General features: G+C 38.1%; 1 protein-coding gene across 8 annotated transcripts in view; it reads left to right on the top strand.

Moving 5' to 3' along the window:
• Nucleotides 1-22,247, top strand: part of RALGPS2 (Ral GEF with PH domain and SH3 binding motif 2) — a 110,517-nt gene that overhangs the window by 35,784 nt on the left and 52,486 nt on the right. For all 8 annotated transcript variants that reach the window (XM_048943812.1, XM_048943815.1, XM_048943808.1 and 5 more), the window contains 5 exons: nt 798-848; nt 6,335-6,418; nt 13,891-13,980; nt 16,883-16,975; nt 20,081-20,207. In XM_048943812.1, the coding sequence (XP_048799769.1) occupies nt 798-848; nt 6,335-6,418; nt 13,891-13,980; nt 16,883-16,975; nt 20,081-20,207 (445 nt within the window). The remainder of the gene's footprint in view (nt 1-797; nt 849-6,334; nt 6,419-13,890; nt 13,981-16,882; nt 16,976-20,080; nt 20,208-22,247) is intronic.

The raw sequence follows: 22,247 nt of genomic DNA, 5'->3' as shown, positions 1-22,247 counted from the left end.
GTTAAATTCTTCTGCAAGGACGACTGAACAAAGCCTCTGGATTCATTGTTAAAGGGGTATTTGCAATTGACTTGGATGGCAGTGGAATTTCTGTGCTGTCTGGATGCCAGGGAAGAGGTGATCTATTCCTTTGAATTTGAAAGCAGGCAACAGTCCTGAAGTGAAAGCTTCAGGTGAAGCTCTGTATACATTTGAGAAAGCCAAACGTGGTCTTTGGCTATTTTGGCTAGTCCTAATTTTCCCCTTTCAAAGCGAAACAGAAATCTCACAATAAAAATGTGCTTAGTGATTTTGACACAGTGAAGGTGAGATAGCTGTGTTTAATTGTAACTGTTGCTTTGTAACTGAACAATTGCTTAGCTTGGTTATTCACGTGGTTCAGATATGGTCCAAATATCAACTGCAGGCTTTATGTGTTTTTTTAATAGAACTGTGTAAATTGTAGTTTGAAGAGAAATTGTGCTTGAGTAACTGAAGTGAGACCCTTGTATTCTTGGGTAAATCCTTATAGAAAACTTCTTAAATTCAAGCTCTGACTTGAATACATAACTGTAGGATTATGCTCCTGAGAATAATTTGTCATGATTTGTTTATCTTATTAAATGTAAAGTTCAGAGTGCTTTAGCTTTGCAGGATGGCTGTGTGGTGAGAGCCAAAACCTCTGAGGCTTGCTGCTAGATGAAAATGTAATCACAAAAGAAAAGGGAACAGAACAACTATACTTGTCATCCTGCAGTGTAGCAATTCAATTAGTTGCTAAGTTAATTTTGAAATTAACTTGTAATTTCTTATTTCAGGGTCAGATAACACTAATGGATGTCCCCGTATTTAAAGCAATTCAGCCAGAGGTGAGTTGTTCATTGGTTTGCTTTTCAATTTTAAATGAGAAGGGTTATGCCCATGCACACGTTCGGGAATTGCAAAGCATAAGTGTGTTCAGTAAATGTCATCTTTTTACAGTTTGTATAGATCTGAAGCAGATGTTATTTAACACAGATATCTGGAACTAATTGTTTGAGGAGTGGAAATTTAAACGTGCTCAACCAGTGCTGGAAGTGAAGCTGGTTTTCAGTGTCTGTTTGATAAACATCTTACTTTGGCTATTCTGATCAGAACATTCCAGGTTCCAACTACTAATAGATCCAAATGAAAAGCTAAGTTAATAGGATGAATTGCAGATGATGTGTTCAAAAAAGTGGTTTGATAGTCTGAGTTGACATTTTTTGTGATTTTTTTTTTTTTTCAAAGTATTTAATAAATAAGCTACAGTGCTTGCCTTGTTGCCTTAAAATTGGTTGTGTATCTCAGTATATATTAAAGATATGATAGGAAGAATCATAAAATCACCCAGATAGGAAAAGTTGTCCAAAATCGTCCAGTCCAACCCTCTACCTCTCACCAATATTTCCCACTAAACCACGTCCCTCAGTACAACATCTAAACAGTTCTTGAACACCTGCAGGGGCAGTGACTTCACCACTCCCCTGGGCAGCCTGTTCCAATGCCTGACCACTCTCTCAGAGAAGTATTTCCTAATGCCAACCTCAGTCTCCCCTGGCAAACTTGAGGTTATTCCCTTTTGTCCTATCACTAGTTACATGGGAGCAGAGGCTGACACACCTCACCACAACCTCCCTTCAGGCAGTTGTAGACAGTGATGAGGTCTCCCCTGAGCTCCTTTTCTCCACGCTGAACAATCCCTGCTCCCTCAGCTAATCCTCATAAGACCTGTGCTCCAGACCCCTCACCAGCCCCGTTGCCCTTCTCTGGATGCACTCCAGTGCCTCAGTGTCTATTGAATCAAAGCCAAAACCAAATAGCAACCCCTAAGCTTGAATACCACAATTTGTCCATTATATTATTTTAACGAATATGGCAGCTTTTCTGTGCTTTTGCTCTTTATGCTTCCCAGAGCACATGCACACGTGGTCCAGTTATACAATAACAAGATTCAGGAATGCTGTCTCAACCTCACAGAACAGTGAGTGCATCTGGAGTTGATCAGCTTTGTTCAGTATTTTATGTAACATTTTTAGCATCTTTGTACAGTGTGTATCAGGGCTAGGGATGCTTTTACATGTAACATTTGCTTCACTTATGCTTTCAGTCCTAAGTGTAGTTTAATTTAGCTGGTAATTAGGCAGCTTCTTTTGTTTGCATGTCTAAAAATTATGGAGTTGAAATGAAATGTGTCTTTTGTCTCAGGAAAAAGTCAAACATCAGACTGACTGTCAGCAGTTCTCTTAGCCTCACCAAGTGGCCAGCAGTAGAGACTGAGAGACAGTATGAGAAATAGTGTATTTAAACATGGATAAATCCTTCATGAACTTCATAAACTGGAAACTTGGAGCTGCAAGTTGCACCCATGTACCGTGCTTAACAGCCCACAGTGGGCATTTCTTCCTTGACTTGTGGCTAATCAAACTCTTTGAACTCAATCATGTGTAGATCTTCATATTTTACTGTTATTTCCGGTATGTAATATGAAAGTACTGCCTTTATTTGTGCTGCTCGTGTCACTGTCTATGTAACTTGTGCTCTCCTGTTCAATAGTAGATGTTCTATTTGCTTTTTCTGTCCCATGCACCTTTTCATTGCCTTTCTGTTGTATCTTTTCTGAACTTATTTGAAAAAGCAGCTCTATTTAGTTTCTTTCTTACATAGGAGAGGAAATGAATTCAGACTGTATCCCATTGTGTCCTGTGTTTCTCTGACTGATTCCTATCTTTTCTGTAACAAGAAAAATGAGAGTAACCACATCTTGTATTCAAGATGCAAGATCTGTGGATGTATTGGGATAATATATGGATGATTTGTTCTCTGTTTTGTTTTTAAATGACTCCATATTCCTTTCTGACTGCAGCCTGGCTTGATCTGATGTTTTCAGAATTTTTGTAGCAACTGTGAATTTTAAATTATTTATTTATTTTTTTTTTGGTACAATTAGCATTTTCCTATGGGCATTGCTTCACACTTTTCAGGCTTAATTTTTATTTCTCATTTTATTATCCATGTGGTCAGTAGTGTGGAAGTCTTCCAGCTCATCAGTCACCTTTAGAGCGCCACAGTCTATTTTACTGGCTGTGTATGGGTCAATGAAGAATGTTTGGCTTCCACTAAATGCATTTGCTGAAAATATCTTAGCTGTGGTTGCTGATTTCATCATTTATCTACTCTCAGATTTTTTCAAAGGCTTCTTTTTGATCTGTACTTGAAAATGTTTTAATGATTTCGCTTTCATGATTTCAGCAAGCTTTCCCCCTCTTTTTTTTCTCTTTTCTCCTAAATCCTTCAAAGAGCATCCCATTTGATCTCTTTCTGGGACATCCTTAGTCTTCTTGATTGACAGGGTATGTTTACCCTGGTCCTTCTAGTGGGATATCTTTTTTTTTCAGCTCTTTTTTGAAATCTTTAAACTCTATTACCTTTTTATCTGATTATTTGAAGTACTTTCTGTATGCATGTACTTCTAAAGCTAAGCATTACTGCTGTATATAGGTCGTGTCGTGTCATCCTGTCCTAATGCTCTGCTAATGTAGAAATTCCACTGCTTGAGCTTGACAGTAGTTTGCTCTTCTCAATCTGCTTGCAGCACTGTACAGCATGAGCAGTCAGCTGCATAACGAGTACAAGGAATCAAATGATTTGGATATAGTGGCATCAAGCCAGCACTCCATACCTTGTAACTTGCTGCTCTTTTAACATCGCCTCTCCAGTATCATCGTTTATGTTGTATGAGCAAACTTACTGAAAATCACTGGGAGATGAAAAGAAATGTGAAGAAAACACATCTAATTTTGTTGGCTGTTCTACCTCATTAGTGTATACCACAAAAGGGAGAAGCATAAGAAAATAAACTAACTTCTTAAAAGAAAATGTTGTGAGAGTAGATGAATATATCTAGAAATAAATTCATTTTAAGAAGTCTGTGCTACATAAGAAAAAGCCACATGATGCCTTCAGTGAAAAATATCAGTAGCTAGTTTAGTACTTCTCACATGTGCATAAAGAAGCTGAAGGCACTGATAGCATGTCAATAATATGTGTCCATCAGTGTTCCTTCACAGGTAGAAGGAGGCCAGTTGCCTTGTGTCTCACATGCTGCTAAGTTCTGTTAGTTCTCAATGGAAAAGGAAGGAGCGTGAAGGTTAGCTCTCAGGTCAGAAGAAGCTGTATGCAATTAAAATTGAAAATACAGGGAGACCTCTTTTTTTCAAATAATTCTGTGTATGTTTCAGTTTGAGTGAGATGTTGCACCTGTGCTCATCAGATATTAGTATATAAGTATAAATTGGGCCCTAATCTTTATACTTCTACATACTGTCTAAAGATTCTTGGTAATGGATTTGGCTTAAAAAATACCACTACTATTGTTAATCACATCAATGTCATTAAAACCCCAAAGCCAACTAAACCAGGTCTGCTTCTGAGGCAAAACTCTTGCGTGCAACCCTTACACGTACAGTACCACAGCAATGGGTCACTTGCATCTTTAACCATCACAGCTTTTCTGTTTGGTAACAAGGAATTGAAATCATAGAAAGTTGTGCCCTGAATTATTAACAAATTGTCGTGCTTTGTCTAAACCTGAGAAAGCAACTAGATTTCTTTTCCTGCTATTAAGGAAGTGTAATCATCAGGTGCCAGTGAGGATGAATCAACCTGTATTCTCCCCATGTGCAAAGCTGTGATTTTGTTGTTGTTGTTGTTCTAATGGAAACTGCATCACTGGGGGTGCTGAGGGACAGAGAATGCGAGCCAAGATCTCTTGGATGGTTCCTCACCTCTTAGCCTGTTCTTTGCAGTAGGAGCAGCTCACAGTTGCGTGGTTGTCTTTTGCATAGTCACTGATGAGCTGGTGTGAGGAGATGGGCACACATGTTTTTATGTTGAACAGGATAGCATTTTCTTGGGTAGGTGCTGATACTGGCACTTCATAGTGACATTTGAAGGAATGGCTCTAGAATGCTGAGTTGGAGAATGCATTCTTCTTAGTGCCTGTGGGTAGGAGGGAGCATCAGCCTTCTCTAGCAAGTGCAGACCAGCGTGCCAGACTTAAATGACTGGAAGAACTGAAGATCTCTCTTAACTGGCATGAGACTCTTCAGTAGCTTTGGGATGTTGGCTGAAAAGACGTTAAGAAGTTTTAATTAAAAACAAAATTCAGAACTCTGTGGGATAACATGCTGTTCTGAGGTTAGAGCTTAGAATATTCAGATGCTAGATTATTTTAATGCGCATTAAACAGCACAATTATTAATTATATGTTGATTTTTTTAATCTTAACTGATATAATTGACATGTATGGTGTAACACTGGTTTCAGTAAGGGGTTATCAATACAGTAATAAAACTGAGAGCACTTCGGAGTGAAAGATGTGAAGAGAAAGCATAAATAAATGAAAACTAAAGGCTGTGCTTTGCTATTATGCTCCTTTGTTAATTCAGCTGTCTCTGTACTGGATGGTGTTCCTGATGGTTTCAACTGGCACTGCTGAGTAGATTGTATGCTGAATGTATTTGGGTCTGTTCTGTGTGCTACTGTGTACGAATAGAAGAGCTCAATAGTAAACTTAGATTTTTATGGCTTCCAGATAAAAATGCTGTATTGAAATTAAAAGGTAGTAAATAACAGTGAATATGGTGTCATTGCCCAACTGCTGTGTAAGTTGCACAGACAGGAAGCATTGCAGCTCAAGTACAGCAATGAAGTAGCTTTAATTTTTTTTTCTTTTTAAGCAAACACTCTTGCACCATTTTATTCCAAAAATCTTTCTTACATGCTGACTGTTCAGCTTCACGTTAAATTGGCTCATTTGGAATGGAAAACTGGAAGTAGAGCTTCTTTTATTGTTGCTGCAGAAGATGACCATTTTGGTATTTCTGTAATGCAGCATGCCAAGTGAAAATAACAGGACGTGTCTTGGTTGATGTAATGAGTTTTATAATCTAAATTTAAATATCTTCAGAAAGTAATTGAAGACAAAAGACACTCCTCCCCCTAGTTCAGATTCGTGCTTACAACAGTATTTTTGTGTGCTAGCTAAATGGATCTTGAATTATTTCCTTGGCTTTTAATAATAGCTGAATTTTAAAAAAAAAGTCTAATTTTTTTAGAAAAACACAAAACAGAAGATGAAATCTAATAATTCAAAACCATTTGGAAGCAATGCTTACAGAATTTCAGTTTGCAGAAGAAAAGTGCCACTCTTGTATTTATTATCTCAACTTGTTATTGCTCTGTTATTTTGAAACTTTTGCGATGCTTCCCTCTCTGGTTATGGCTCTGAACTCTCACAGATGCAAAAAGTGAATTCTCATCTTTGTTCTTTCAGGAGCTGGCAAGCTGTGGTTGGAATAAAAAAGAGAAGTATAGTTCTGCTCCAAACGCAGTTGCTTTCACCAGAAGATTCAATCATGTGAGTTGCTATTTTTTTTTTTTAAATTCATTGTAATTACATGTATATGTTTAAAACATCTGGTGAATTAAGTGTTCTGGCACATCACTTGCTGTTGATCACAGCTGGTTATTTGAAAATTGCAAATAATTGCTGAAGAGAGTTCATTATCTTCAGTTAGTACAGAAAGACCACGGCTCACGTGCTAAACAAATAGCTGTGCTGGGTTTGGATTTTTTTTTAATAGCAGCTACTAATGAATAAAATGAGGAAAATATTAAGCATTTTTCCCAGACATACTGGTTGCCCTTTTCATAAAGATGGGAATAATCATTTCACATCAAAAGCTTACTATGTAGGATTTCTGGAGTCGTAATTAGGTATTTCCTTCTGTTAATTATATGTCTTTTGCTTCATTAGATGTTTGTCCCTAGAAATAAGAGCTTTTTGTCAGTATGTTTATCTTTTTAAGGTGATTCTGAGCAAACTTAAGAAAACATCAATTGTCTAACTCTTATTTTTTAGTTCTCTATTTTGCATAATTTTTCAGTTATGCATTTGAGACTTGTGGCTTTCTTAAAAATTTATTTGTATAAAACAAGATTTCAGTTTTAGCCTTCTCCTCTTGTTAAAGCTGCAGAACTGCAGCTATGTAGTTAGCCAACCTCATCTCAAAACTGTAATGTCTTTTTATTTAATACTTTTTTTCTCTCAGATGAAGTAATTCTCTTACCCTCTTCTCTCCTCTTGTAAATGTTTAATAATGTCTCCAATATAAAAGCTCTTTTCCAGACCTATTTATTTTCTGTGCCCAGAATCTTGGACATCTTTGTTAATCATCTCAAACTCAGACTGAGCCTCTGACTTTTTCAATCTTCTGTTGTATGCTTTCACACTTTCCATTATTGCTTACATTCAGGATTTGACCAAGCTTTATCACATATCTACACTTAGAATATTGCTTAGCCATCTAATGATTAAAGTACATGTCTGGGAGTGGGCTTGGAGAAGTTGCCTGATTCACCTCTTGACTGAAGAAATGATGTTATGTCTTGAAATTCTTGTGACTGTAACATCATCTTCTCAAATCTGTTCCCTCCCCACCCAGTATTTGTGTGAAATTTTCCTGCTCTAGCCTTAGAAGTTACTATACATCCAGTGTGAGACTAGTTCTACACTGATAAACCAGATTCCAACATTGTGCTCTCAATTCATATTAGTTGTCTCTTTGAAGAAGCATACTGTTTTGCTCAATATTCCAAAATGCTTTTGTAGTAAGGGCCACATTAGTGTTCTTCAACTACCTTACTTGCAATTTTGTCTTGGTATAACATAACAAGGAACTGCAGAAATTAGCTAAACAGTCAACTTTACAGAATTGCAAGGGTTGAAAGGAACCTCAGCAGATTGAGTTCAACCTCCCTGCTGAAGCAGGTATGCTGCAACTGGTCCCACAGGTCAGTGTCCAGCTGGGTCCTGAATATCCCCGTGGAAGGAGACTCTACAACCTCTCTGGGCATTCTGTTCCAGCGGTCCGTCACCCTTACCTTAAAGAATTTCTTTCCCATATCAGTATGGAACTTCCTGTGTTGAACTTTTAGGCTATTGTTCCTTGTTCTGTCACTACACACTACTGAAAAGAGTCTGACCTCATCCATTTGCTCCCGTGTTCTTTTAGGTGTACCTTAATCACATCCCCTCTCAGTCAGGCTGAGCAGAGCCAGGTTCCTCAGGCTTAACTTGAAACATATTAAAGAATTGGTATAATACACTTCTTAGAAAGAAGTGAGGAGGGTAAGCCAGGTCATGAGAATAAGCAATTAACTGTCTGCAAACTCTCTGTCATTACAGAGCCACAGTTTAAAAGTGTCTAACCAGTCAAAGATGTTAAGGACAAAGGAAGGGGAGGTGTGCCTTGTAGAGTTGGCCAGAGCCAGCAGAAGATACCTGTGACTTAGAAGTAGTTGTTAAAGATCTTAACAATGGAATTAACATCTTAGTAGCATCTAAATAATGTTTAGAAAACGTCTAAATGCAGTATTCTTAGAATAACACACAGAAATTTCATCTAGCAAAATTCCATTCATTTATTGCTGTAATGTTATCTTGTCTCCCATTCATTCTTACGCTTTTGGTTTTGTTATCAATTTAGATTTTAGCTGTTTTTTTTTTTCAAAAGTTATTGCAATGTTTTTTTCTTCTGCAGAGTGCTTACCAAATTTTTTTGCTCGGTTTATCGACTTTTGATTTGCAGTACTTTGTTCTATCTGAATTTTTATAAAGATTCATACAGAAATGTCAATGTGCATGCAATACAGAGAGTACAATACCAGAAATAATTGCCTTTTTCTGCAATACCTTTCTTCATAACAGTTCACAGTCCCGTTTCTCTAGAAAGCCTTGCTAACTGCTGAAGGGAACTTTGTATTTTCATTATTCCATGGTGCCTGTTAGATAATTGTTGATTGTGACTGGCACTTTCATCTGTTGTCTTTTTCAACTGCATGTCATTTGTTTCAGGGAACTTCTGATTGAAAGACAGATCAAGAAGAAATATTAAAACTAGGTGACTCTCAAAGTTCTGTAGTGTCTGCATTTGTTCGGTGCTTCAGTAGATTGAAAGGTCTGTTCCTGTTCTTCAAATTTTTTCCACGTGGTGGAGGAGAACCTTGAATAAAATGCAGCAGTCTGACGAGCTTTGAGCTGCTATTTGCAGAGTCTGTTGTGCTGTTTCTCTGCCTTCCCTTTTTGCCCCTTTGGCTTGGCATCTGAAGGCCTCACCAGTAATGATGCAGTCAGGAAGGGGCTGAGATTTGCTTATGAACTCTGTCTCGTGGAAGGGAGCAGTCATCAGAAAAGCAATAAGCATGCAGACAGGTTGATGCAAGGAGAGGCTGCCTGTGGGTTTCTTCAGGTATCCTTCATGTAGACATTTTTTATGCTGCGTGCAAATAGAGCTGCAAATTTTCTAATCAGAAGCTTTAGGTTTATAGGTAAGCTTGAGCCTATGTAAGTGCTTTCTTTACAGTCATAGAGGTCAGATGTGCAATTCTGTCAGGTGAATATGTCTTCAGTAATAATTTTTGAGAGCCTTCTTAGTGTTTGAAGGTTTTCTTTTCTGTGGCCTCCAGCAGAGTTAATCATCTGAAAGTTTTTGTTATAATCACAGAGGGTGGTGAGGCTCTGGAACAGGTTGCCCAAGGAGGTTGTGGATGCTCCGTCTCTGCAGGCATACAAGGCCAGGCTGGATGTGGCTCTGGGCAGCCTGGTCTGCTGGTTGGTGACCCTGCACATAGCAGGGGGTTGGAACCAGATGATTGTTGTGATCCTTTTCAATCCAGGCCATTCTATGATTCTGTGATTTGTCCCTAACTTTCACTTCCCTTTTGGGTTTTGACTGCATCGACTGCTTCCAAAGATTCTATCAGTCAGATGCCTGTTATTGATGTTCTTAACATCCAAAAGAAATACATTGTCAGTAATCTGAAATTGTCTTTGGGGAATCCCTAAGAGTGCTGTGTGTATTTATATATATATCAGGTAGGTGGTAAGTACTTGAAGCCCTTGCCATTCACCAGTAAATCAGCTGGATCAAGGAAAGTAGCTTTTCTGTCTGTTTTTCACATTGTCAGCACTGTTGCATTCAAATGTTCCAGTTCTTGGTCTGTCTCTGTGACTACATTTGAAGCCAGAAGATTTGGGGACATTTCTAGGCCTTCTTTCTCGTTTCTTTTTTTTTCTTGTTTCTCTTTAACATGTCATTTGAAAAATTATTGATAGGTGACTCTTATCAGCCAGTTGGAGAAGCTACTTTGAAGGGTCAGAGAGTCGATAATAGAAGAAACAAGTCCAAGTACTTAGCGACTGCTTGTGAGGTGGATTAGTTTTCCTCCAGCCAATGTTTTGAGAAAGTACAGCATGCAGCTTTGGTGGCCAAGGGACATACTATGTGCAGGAAATTTACATCAGTCTTTATTCAGGCACCAAGGAAAAGTCATCAGTCTTACCTTCACGTGCTGGGACTGGAGAGGAGATCAAAAGGCTGCAAGTGTTGTTTCAGTTGCAGATTGAAATTCTTCATGTTAGTACCTCAGTTTTTGGCTTACTGAGACAGTACTTGGGATAACTTTTGATGTGGTGTGGTTCAGAATGTGTCATTGTGGAGGAGTCATTCATTTCAATAGTACTGTTTATATTTAGATTTGCCATCTTTTGGAGAGCAGTGGAAAGCCAAGAATTCAAACAGCATAGGCAGTAGCAGCTGGAATAAGAAGACATAATGGAGCAAGTTTTTGTCTACCTTCTCTGTTCTTGTTCAGCTGAAAGCAGTTGCTGTTGGGCACCTGCCCTACTTCTTGTGGGGTACAAATGTTTACAGCTAAAATACATTAAGTAAAATCATCCTAACTCTTGGCTTTACTGACCACAAATCCATTTCATCAAATTTTTGCCCACCTTTAAATTTCACCGAGCTTAAATATGCATCGTGCATCTGTCTTTTTCCCCCAACTTGCCAGAAGAGAGCCTTGAACAGCTCTCACATTGTAAGTAAAAAGAACATTAAATCAGTAACAGCTGCTTCACAGCAAATTGATCTGCTGATAGCATTTTGGAAACAGTAACAATTATGTGCAGTTGATTGCAGTCTACTGAGAATGAAGCAGTGTATTTCCAGCATTAGTTATGTGATAATTATATGTGGTGCCTGTAAAAACAGTTTGAGTTCATGGAAGAGAAGTCAGTGAATCATTCCATGCCAGGATCCTTTTATTCTTAAAGCATGTGTTGTGATGCAGTACTGCATAGATCTGCACATCTGCTATTAAGTTCCTTTAAAAAAAAAAAAAAAAAAAGCAACTTCTCTACATAATTCTCTTAAAGTTGTGATCCCTGCCTATTGAAGCTTTCTTTCTGAAAGTTAGTTGTATCAAAATATACAACTGTTGCAATTGGTAGAAGTGTCCGTGTACAAAATTGTCAAGTTTACCTACTTACTGAACCTTTGTTCTCTACTGAGCTTAAAAGAGCCAGTGTAGGTAGGCTGGTATTCCAGATATGGCAAGCAAAGGATGGTTTAAAATGCTTGAGCTGTTGTGATTTGAGGAATAATGCATTCAGAAGAAGATTCTGTTTTTACATGATGGTGGTAACAGGGAAGAATGTTAATACACAAATATAAGTAAGGGTTTAAATGCTGTCTTGAGCTGATATCAAAGAGATGGTTACCCAAAAGCTGCTAGGAATCTAACTGTTGGGTGGGTGGACAGTGTGGGGGAAATAAGATGTGAATACAGTGAGAGGATTTTACAGCAAATAGCCACAGTATTTATGGAACTGTCCTTTGCTAATGTGAAGAAAGAACCTGAATAAAATATCAATGTGATTCTGTGTGGCTGATTTGAAACAAAAGGTTTTGTTTAAATTGTTTATTTTTCAATATTTGGAAAAATGAGGTGCCTTTATAAAGGCGCTATAGAATAGACCAGACGGAACCAATAGCAGTACCAATGAAAGTGCATGAAGGAGGAAAGGAGGTGGTTGGAGTGAAAGTGGTCAGGAGTTTAGTTCTTCCCACTGCTGACTCTCACTGAAGGCATTGGACAGCCGAAAGCTGAGGAGGAGGTTTGGAGTTGGTTTTGTTTGCTTTCTTTGTAAGTTCTTGGAAGCACTGAGACCCCAGTCTGGCTGGGACTGGGACAGAAACCAGATTTCATTGAATAAACAGGAGTACTTGTGTGGTACGGGGTCTGTGTCACTGTGAGACTGATGAACTTCCATAGACGTTTAGGCCAACGTGCCAAATGCTTTGTTTTTCTATTCTCATGAACATACTGAAGCATTGTTCCATGCTTTGAGCATGAGTTTCTTAATCTGGCCTACTGCAAACGATCTCTTATTTCATCCAAACTCTGTTTTTCTGACCAAAGGCTCATAAGTTAGAGTGCATTGTCTCTATGGGATTCTTTGCGATGCAAAAACCAATGTTAAAACTTGAGATTTCTTTGTTCTTCAAAGGGAAAGCATCTCTGAAGAAACTTCTTGATCATTCAAGGGTGTAGTTTTACTCAAGTGTGTAACTACAGCAGCACATCACATTGAGGTCTGAATTATTTTGACAATACTTTGAAGTACTGTTGAATACTTCAGGAGAACTTAGATATTTTGTAGTAATGCTGTTTGCACAGAGCCACATTTTACTTTCATCAGGGTAACAATCTCTCAGGAGACACTTTGGTGCGTTTTTTTTTTATATTGTTGTTGTTATTTTCTTTTTTTAAGGCAAAAAGAAAACTTGAGCTCTACAACTTCTTCCTTTCCTGGCTGATATGACCCTGAATAAACAGACCAAAGGGAAGCAACGATGTAGGATGCTTGTAGGGTTTTAGATTTTTTTTTTGGTAGTTCTTCTGTTTCTTGTTCCAGACCTCATGTTAGAACACCTCAGTTCTCATCAGATCAGACAAATTCAACTGGAAATGTAGCTTTATTTTTTTATTTTTTGTGCTATTATTGTCATTTTTCAGTGCTTTTATGTGTAAAGACTTGGCATACTGTACAGAGTTAAACAGGATAGATAGGATTTTTATTGTTATTCTTTTAAATTGAAATTTTGGCAGGAACTTGGGCATGAACACAATGTTAGTTTACAAGTAGTGGTTTAATATTAATTTTAAAAATCAGCAGCATGACAGATTGGCAGCTCCTTGTATAAGAGAGCATACATTTCTTCTGTAGTTTTGTAAATAGCAGTTATGCTGTATCTTGCTAATTTGTGAATTTTCTCCTAACCTGTATTGGGTGCCTGAATAAAAGCTGTGGTGTTTACTACCTTTTGCTAATTCTTTCCAACTGTTTTACTGCATATCTGAAGAAATGTATTTTCTACCATTCCTCTTTGTGCTGAAGCATAAGAGGGTGGAGGATGTGGGGAGAGAAAAAGTTGGAAATGTTATCAAAACGTTTTCAAATTGTAGCTTTTGTGAGGCAGGTGAGGGTTTGTGAATAAAAGCAGCTAGCATCCTTTGTGCTATACTGAACATAATGACAATTTTTGTAAGCCAACACTGTAGAACTTAACAAAGGAAACTAATAATATGCTCTGTATTAGCTGGGAATTGACTTAGCCATCAGTAAGATTAGGAATAATAAACTTCAGGTTGCAGCATAGGATTCTTCCTGTAAGTTCTAGTGTGCAGAGTCTCCAATCTGAGTCTGTTTCTTCAGTAGTGTTGAGAATTTGCCATTGTCAGTGAACTGTAAGATATCTGTGAGTTGAGTAGTGCAGTTTTGTAGCTGTGGAAAAAAAAAATCAGGTCTTTTATTAAAGTCTGTGTTATTGGTAGGCATAGGGTAGTGTAACTTTCTGAATTCCCTAAGTTCATTCATATGTTGTAGAAGGAACTTGAACGCTGTGAGATGTATTGCCAGTGAAATGACAGAACTAAACGTGTAACATTGATGCTCTGTTTCAAAAGGCCTGTTTTCTTTTCCAGGTAAGCTTCTGGGTAGTCAGAGAGATTCTTCATGCACAAACCTTAAAAATAAGAGCTGAGGTTTTGAGCCACTATATTAAAACTGCAAAGGTAAGAAATTGAGGGGTGATGGTGGGGACTGTGGGATTCACCATAGTGAAGGATCTTGTAATTAGGTTGGTCAGTTCAGAAATACACATAGGTAAATATTTATCTGATACCCAGTTTTAGCTGTGGTTTTATCTCCTGCCATGATTAGATGTTTGGCTTGTGTGTGTAACAAAGTTGTCAGAAATATCACAGACCAAAGTCCTGAAATAGAAGCCTTTGTCTGCCAAAAAAGAAAAAAAATAAAAAAGCCATCAAAAAAGGCTAAACTGAGGAAGCACAATGGTAACTTACTTGAAATATTGTTACTTAAATAATTTACCAAATGTTTTCTGATGTTGAATAAACCCAAACGTTATGTGTAGAGATGGGAACTTTCCAGTAGTGAACATAGTGCAGAACTCTTTTGGAAACAAAGCGGGACCAGGCCTGATAGGCTCTGCTTTGGCCACAGCACACTGGATGTGTCTGATGGCGTCTACAGGAAGCAGTGTTTGCAGAAATGCTGCTGTTTCTGAGACAGAATTCTGGGCTTGAATATCTGAAGTCAGTTGAGCAACTTAACTGTGAGTTGTAAAATTAGAATCTAAAAAAAGACAATAAATATTTGGGGGTGCTTTTATGTCTGTTAATTTACTTACTGTTTTGTCTTGACTGCTTACATATGGCTTCTAATATAAAGTTGCTGCAATTATTGCCATTTTCTGTTTACACCAACTTTATCAAAGCAGCGTGGTGCCAGAGATCCCATTAATTAACTTTTCAGAGAAGCTATAAATCCACTAGGCAGAACTTTTTTGTGCTGACTACTGTCTGTCTGTTGTATAGCTGCCTGTCCTTTAAGGGTATCTCATTCTATAGATGCACAAACTAATAGGACTTAATAAATGCATTCTCCTGAAGTTCCCAGGCTATCCTGATTGGTTATGACATCTGTTTCAATGCTGGCAGCAGCTAGAAGACTCTTGTTTCATTTTAATCAGCCATGTTGTTGTTCTGCATCCTTCTTCAGGACAGCAGATTACCTTATTTGGGAGCCAGTGGGGGGAAAAAAAGGAGTGACCGCATGAGTGGTTGGACAAAGACAAGTAATGCTATTTAGTAGGAGTTAGGTATATGGAATCATCTGGGTTGGAGAAGAGCTTCAAAATCACAGAGTGCAACCATCTGCCTGATCCACCAAATCCCGCCACTGACCTGTGTCCTTTATTGCCGTGTCCACGCATCTGCCCTGGGGATCCTGTTCCAATGCTTGGCCACCCTCTCCTAATGTCCAGCTAAATCTCCTTGGCACAGCATCAGGCCATTTCTTCATGCTCTATTGCTTGCCACCTGAGAAAAGGGACCAACCCTTCTTCATTGCAGCCTCCTGTCAGGTAGTTGTAGAGAAAGAGATCTCCTCTCAGCCTCCTCTTCTCCAGACTAAGTAGCCCCAATTTCCTTAGCTGTTCCTGATGTGTTGTCTTTTCCAGTCCCTTCACCAACCTTATTGTTCTTGTCTACACATGCTCAAGGAACTCACTGTCTGAATGCAGTGTTTGAGATACAGTCTCATCAAAACTTGAGATTCTGGACCTACTGGACTGCTTCTTCTGATACAAACCAGGATGCAGCTGACCTGCTTGGCTACCTGGGCACGCTGCTGGCTCATGTTTAGCTGGCTGTTGACCAGCACCCCCAGAACTTTTCCTACCAGGAAACTTTACTGCCATTCCTCCCCAAGCCTGTCAAGGCTATACTACTGTAAGCTTAACTGAAACTGCATGTGGTTCCCTGATCTAGATCACTGATAAACAAAGCAAGGCCCCAGATGCAAGCCCTGAGGAATGGCATTGGTAACCAGCTGCTGTTTCCCCACCTCACCCAACAAAACACTGATTGCCCTTTATACAAAATGCTGAAGAATCCATCAAAGAATGGATTAGGTGAGATAAGTGGTTTTTCAGTAGGTGTGGAAAGTCCCTGCTGGTCAGTAGACTTGCTAGAACCATGGAGTCCTGGACATCCAGACTCAAACTGCTACTAGAGTGACCTGATAATATGTATTAAATGTGGGATTCCTGAGTAATACCTATGAGGACTTGGCTGTCCGTTCTCTGGCCCAGTATTAAGCAGAGAGAGAATTATTTCCTGAGTTTCAAAGCCACAAGCTGGAAAACCACCCCATAGGATCACTTTCAGCCTCCCTAAAAAATGTGGTCTCTTATACTCAGAATCTGGTTAAGCCAGTCTTTTCTAACACAGCCTCATCTCACAAATGACCTCCCACTCAAGAAAAATTAGGTAAGCTGACTTTGAAGGAGGAAAAAGACTTAGTTCACCACGTTTATAAAGGTTGCTCGTATTCTTGCATTACGAATCAGTTCCAGTTTTCATACTCCCCAAACTGCCTTTCAGTCAGAGAAGTACTCCAGGTACGTTTACCCTGCTTGACTTCATCCTGCTTCAAATTCTGTAGGTGTTCTGTTGCAGCCTCACTGGCTCCATAAATCTGTGGTGAAAAATGCACTTACAGCATTGAATGCTGCCGTGATTACATCATTCATGTGGGCTGTCCTTTTTGGCATCTTCAGTTTGAAAATTCGAATGCTATGAATAGGAATGTGTTGGGTTTGAAAATTTCTGGCATTTCTGATGTATAGTATACATTTTGGAACATATATTTTTGGCAGGGCTATATCTGGGCTATGCAATGGCCAGTATCTTCTAATCCAAGACTGTATAGAAGCAGTACTGGAAAATTAGATAGTGCTGTGGAAGTTATTTGAGGGGTCAGCAATTCGCTGTAATTAAATGTTCATTTTAAAACATGTGAGGTATCTTCAGTTTAGATTGCAGCTTATTCTGTATTAGCTGTGGACAGTAATTGGAATGTTGGTCATTTATTGTATATTTTTGTTCTCAGAAACTGTACGAGCTGAACAATCTGCACGCTCTTATGGCAGTTGTGTCAGGCCTACAGAGTGCTCCTATCTTCAGACTGACTAAAACATGGGCGGTAAGTGAGCAGTGGGACATGGGAGGGATTTTAATGCATTCTTAGAAAAATACAGCATTCTCTAGCTTATTTTCAAGCTTGCAATAATTATTACAGATACTTCTAATCTTCTTGTACTACATACTCAATATTTCTACTGCATCTGAAGTCTATGGTTTCCTGTTGGATTTTTTATTTTATTTTATTTTATTTTTTCCATTCTAGGCCTATGCCTGGAAAGGCATAGAAATTCCTTTGAAAAATAGTTCCCTGCAGATTCTGCTAAATGCAGAGGCTTTTAATTTGGCTCGAAGCTATTTTGTATTTAGTTGCTGGAAAATTAAGAATGCCAAAGTGGGCCATATTTTAATCATTTAGGGGTTTATACCGATGGAATTTTTTTGCTATGGAGAACAGACGTCCAGAAATTAATGATGCAGTTTCCATAAAAAGATTTGTAGTTTCTCTTACTGATAGCTGAATCCAGCAATCTTCATCAGTTTTCCGGATGGTTTTCATAGTTACTGCAGCTGCTGTAGCCATTGTATTTCTTAGGTGGTCTTCTGTACAGTTATGTAAGAGGCATTCTTTGGAAATGTTTTTTTGGCATGTTTTCTAACTAGAATTAATAGCATTTTCATGTGGCTGCATCTTCATCAGTTAGACATTTGTAGCAACTTCTGCTCATTGATACCTCTGAGTTGAGTAAACCTTGTTTGATCCAGCTATCCATTGGGTAGTTACCCAGTTGTACAAACAGATGCATTTTCAAGTGCAGCGAAAGTGATCAGATGGCTGAAATGCTTCTCTGCAGGGGATCTGTACAGATAAACCACTAAAACAGGGAAACAAACTAAACTTTCTCTGGAGACATACCTTACATATTGTGTATTACAAAATGTGTTTCTGTCATTCTGCCTCCTTCTTCACCCAAGGTAGGAAAATCTCAATTACAGTGTTGCTCAGCTGATGATTACCAAAAATTAATTTAAAGCACTCCTGCTAAAATACTCATCTACAGTTCAGTGCACGTTTTGCAAACACGCAGTTCAGTAAGATGAATTTCTTCAAATCTCTCCAGGAAAACCTTAATGAAGCTAAGACTTCAGAATGTTCTTGAGGCAAACTTCTGCTTTTCTGGTTTTGTCATTGTGGTGCTTCACCCGCTTTACTTAGCAGTGATGAGAAATGGATTTGTGTGCATGATTCAAAATTAATACATACTGTTTCTGTATTAGTATAAATTTGTTAGCTGCTGCCATGATTAAACCATTTGGATTCCTGATTTCTTTCCTACTTCATCCTTTACGCTTTTTGTGTTGTTGGGTTCTCTGCACTTGGGTAATGCACGAACTGGAGACCTGATGTGTATTGCACCATAAGCACAAGGGAATCTCTTACAGGCTTTACTTATTGTTAGAGATTGTTCAAAGAGCCTGAAATGATATATCAGACTTTGAGACTGTGCAGCTCTGTGTGTTTGTTTTCAGGAAGGTGCAGTAATTTAATTCAAGCTTGAATTTCCACTTGCCATGCCTTCCAGTCCACAAAAGACAGAAGGACTTCCAAGCATGATATGCAGACAAAATACCTATTTTTTAAATATTATTGAAAGCAAGCACATCTAGGCTGACAAAAACAAAGCCATCTTTGAGGAGATAAAGTTAAAAAGATAAATGTAATGTCCCAGTGGCTGGGAGGAAGTTGTGACTCCTTACTGTTGCTTTTGCTGTTGTTTTTTTTCTTTTTGTCCTGCAATTGGCACGTCCTCATTGAAACGGCAGACATGAGTTACTGCTCATTAGAATATTGGAAGCAAAGCTAACAATGTAAGTTAATTGCTGGAATGTAAAAGACCAACGTGTCTTGGAAAATAAATTCCTCTTTAAAAGTGATTTTATTCTGAAAGATGCTCTTAAATTCACTAATGAAGATTAAGATGTAGGCAACGCAGGTAGAAAAAGCAGTTATTTCAGTAGAGAAATTAGAACTTGAAGGTTTATTTCAATTCCGTTGTGTCACATGAGTTGACCTTCATTTGAAAAAGAAAAGGGGATGAAAGAATTAAGTGTTCTGCACCTTGTAGTTCTTGTGCTATTAAGGATCTTGTGAGGGGGAAAAAGTGATTGGGAGGCTGGGAAACCAAGCCTTCTGCCAAATGTAAACATCTTGCACCTTCCTTTAAATTTTGGCTCCAAGCTGAAATGAAGCCTTTAATGTGGCTTTGCAACAGTAGTGCAGTTAGATGTTTCAAAAAGACATTGTTTATTCCTCAGTTTTGCAAAGAGAGCTCAGTGTTCAGTTAATATTGTCAAAGGAAGGTGTTGGGATGGGGGAGAGCATTGGAGGAGACTCAATGGCTTTGTCTGGTATTTTGAGTGGCGGTCACTGTAATACTGATAAGATCCAGTGAAGTTGCTAGCTGGTGGAACAATAAATACAGCCTGTACTCAAGTCTTCTGTTTGCTTTCTATAGAGAAAAATGGATCAAATCTTTACACTCTTCCAGCGCATCAAGTATGTGGATGCCTATAGCTGCATTCATTTTATTATTTGTAGTTTGGTGAAGGATATTTATCAGGTTTTAATGATATGATTTTGCTCTTCAAAAGACGTAATTTGTTAAAACAGTTTTCAATTCAAGAATAAAAACATTTTGGAATTTGTTTTTTTCTGAAACTGGATTAATATAAAGCTTGGTACTTCTGACAAGCAAACCTTAACTTTAAAAATCAATACAGTGAATAAACTGTGACTTTGAAATACTGCAAAAGTGGACAAGCGTGTGGGATGTTGTATTTTAGCTAGATTAGTCATTGGAAAACTTGTGTAATTTCAGAAGGATCACCAGCACACCAAGGTTTATGTTTGATTATTTCTTTAGAAGGCTTATTTAAATTTGACCACTGAAATAGCACTTTTCTATATTTGTCCTTAAAGTATTTATGCATAAGGAGTAAATGCTGTAATTTTAAGCAATCATACTTCAAAATGAGTAACCAAAAAAGGGGAAGAGGAGGAAACAAAAGAATTAAAATAAAAAGCATGCATTTAAGGGTAAAAGTTTGAGCAGTCATAACAATCCAACTTGATCTCAACTGATCCTGCCTTTTTTTTTCTTTGTAGTTACTGAGTCGGAAGGACAAAGCCACTTTTGAAAAGCTGGAGTATGTTATGAGTAAAGAAGATAATTACAAAAGGCTTAGGGATTACATCAGCAGCTTGAAGATGACTCCATGTATTCCCTATTTAGGTAAGCTGAAGTGTTTCAAATGGGAAACACTAATGAAAAACCTTTCTGCAGTGATTACACAAACTGAACAGTGTCGTTTAAACGTACGTGAAACTACTTCAATACTTCAGTAAAGAATATAGAACCACCAGTTGGTTTTGTGTATTCTGTATTTGGCAAGAAAAAGCTTCACCAGCTTCAGGAAGAAAGTTGCTATTAAACCTCACAAACACTTCAAGTTCTACATACAGGCTCAGTTTTCTAGTAAATGATTTTCCCATATGTTGTATAGGTACGCTGACTTCTGGAGAAGTGCTTAAACTGTTATGCTTGCTAGCACTCTTGAAGAGCTAAATATTTGAATGTTACAGTAATGCTGGGCTTGAATTTATGAGAAGCTTTAAATCAGCAGCCTCTGATAAATAAATGCAGGTTCTAAGGTTTGGAACATGCTAAAATCTGCAGCTATTGTTGCATTCAGTTATATTAAGATGACAAGTGTAACTGGATATTTACTACTGACTCACGGGATAATTCAGTAACTGATATTCCTTTGTACCTGTGAAAGCTACATAAATGCTTAGTATTTGTTTTGGCTTCCAAGCTGATCTAGTGTCACTCAGTGTCTCAGCGTTTTATGTTGTTCATGGTGATTGTGTTGTTATAATGTAGCTTTTCTTTGGTACCGTAAGGTGTCAGTGGTTATACAAAATTCAGGAAATGTTGACTCATTTTTTTCCTTCTCCAGAAAATAAAAATTATACCCCTGTGGGTTTCAGGTGCTCTTGCACCTAAATTTAAGCTGATAGCTGTGTTTCGCTAAAATGTAATCTCTTTGATTGGTGCTACTTCTTAATATCATCTTTTACAAAACAACATTCTTTATGCTGTGATCAGTATATTCATCACGATATTGCATCATCTGCTTCATTGCTTGATGTGAGCCATGTTGCCATCAATTTTGTTTGTATCTAGAATGCTTCTGAAGTGCATCATAGTTGCATTAAATTCATGCTCTGGACTCAAATAGGAAGAAACACTTACTCTGCAGAAGTAGTAGTAGTTATAAAAAGCAGTCCTATAGAATTTGTCATTCTGTCCTCATTTTTCATTTCCATTTTACATCTCTCCCAGAATATTGGTAATGGTTCATGTCTATAATGGAACCTTGAAATACTCAGCATAAGCCTGTTTTGTCTGTAGTGTGTGTGTGAGAATCGACAGCATGGTGCATGTCACACACTATCCAATTTGTTAACAGAGCAATTAAAAGGGCCCACAAATGCCAAACAGAATGTAATGTAATTAAAAATAGCATTTTGTACTTTGCCCATTCATCTGTATGCTTATATATGATCTGCATATTGTTCTGAAGTGGAATTTCTAGCTTTCTAGAAGCTTTTTACCTTATATGCTATGATTTATTAGATATGAAGCCAGGCTCAAATTGTTTCCTTGCCAATTACAGAGTCTCAAGCCAGCCTGCTTTTAGATTTTTTCCAAATCTCGTGATACTCTGTCCTGTGCCATTATGGTTTTCTAAAACCTACTTCTATGCAGAGTTATTTACACTCTGGTCTGTTTGTCAGGCTTTTTTAACATACTGTCTTACTACCTGCCAGTCTATATTTAGAACATTGTTCTCCACATTTTTAGGGGATTTTTTAGGTTTTCTTCTGTTACAGATGGTTTCCTCTTCATACATGAGAAACTCTGTGTAACTTCTTGGTTCAGAGTAAGTTTTTGGCTTGACTTAATAATTTATCAAAGTAAATATTTTTTAGGAAGAAGGGGAGCTTAGTGCTTTGCTGTGACCAGCTGTAGTTAGAGGGTTTTGTGACCTGCTTTCCTGTGGTAGGAATTCTCAGTAATGACACAGTGTCCCCTGAGCCTATACTTCTCATAAGAAAAAGCAAATGCCCACCGACGCGCTGCTCTAAAATTAATGTGGTAAGATTTATACGTGTGGCCAAACAAACAAACAAACAAATTGCTTTGCAGCTACAGTTGTGATGAATCTGCATCCATCTTGCAAGGTCGACTGCGGAGTCCTAGTTTTCT

Source organism: Lagopus muta, chromosome 5 (genome assembly GCF_023343835.1).
Source record: "Lagopus muta isolate bLagMut1 chromosome 5, bLagMut1 primary, whole genome shotgun sequence".
In the NCBI taxonomy this organism is placed as follows: Eukaryota; Metazoa; Chordata; class Aves; order Galliformes; family Phasianidae; genus Lagopus; species Lagopus muta.
The sequence above is the reverse complement of the archived record's forward strand: the minus strand, read 5'-3'. Positions and strand labels throughout refer to the sequence as shown.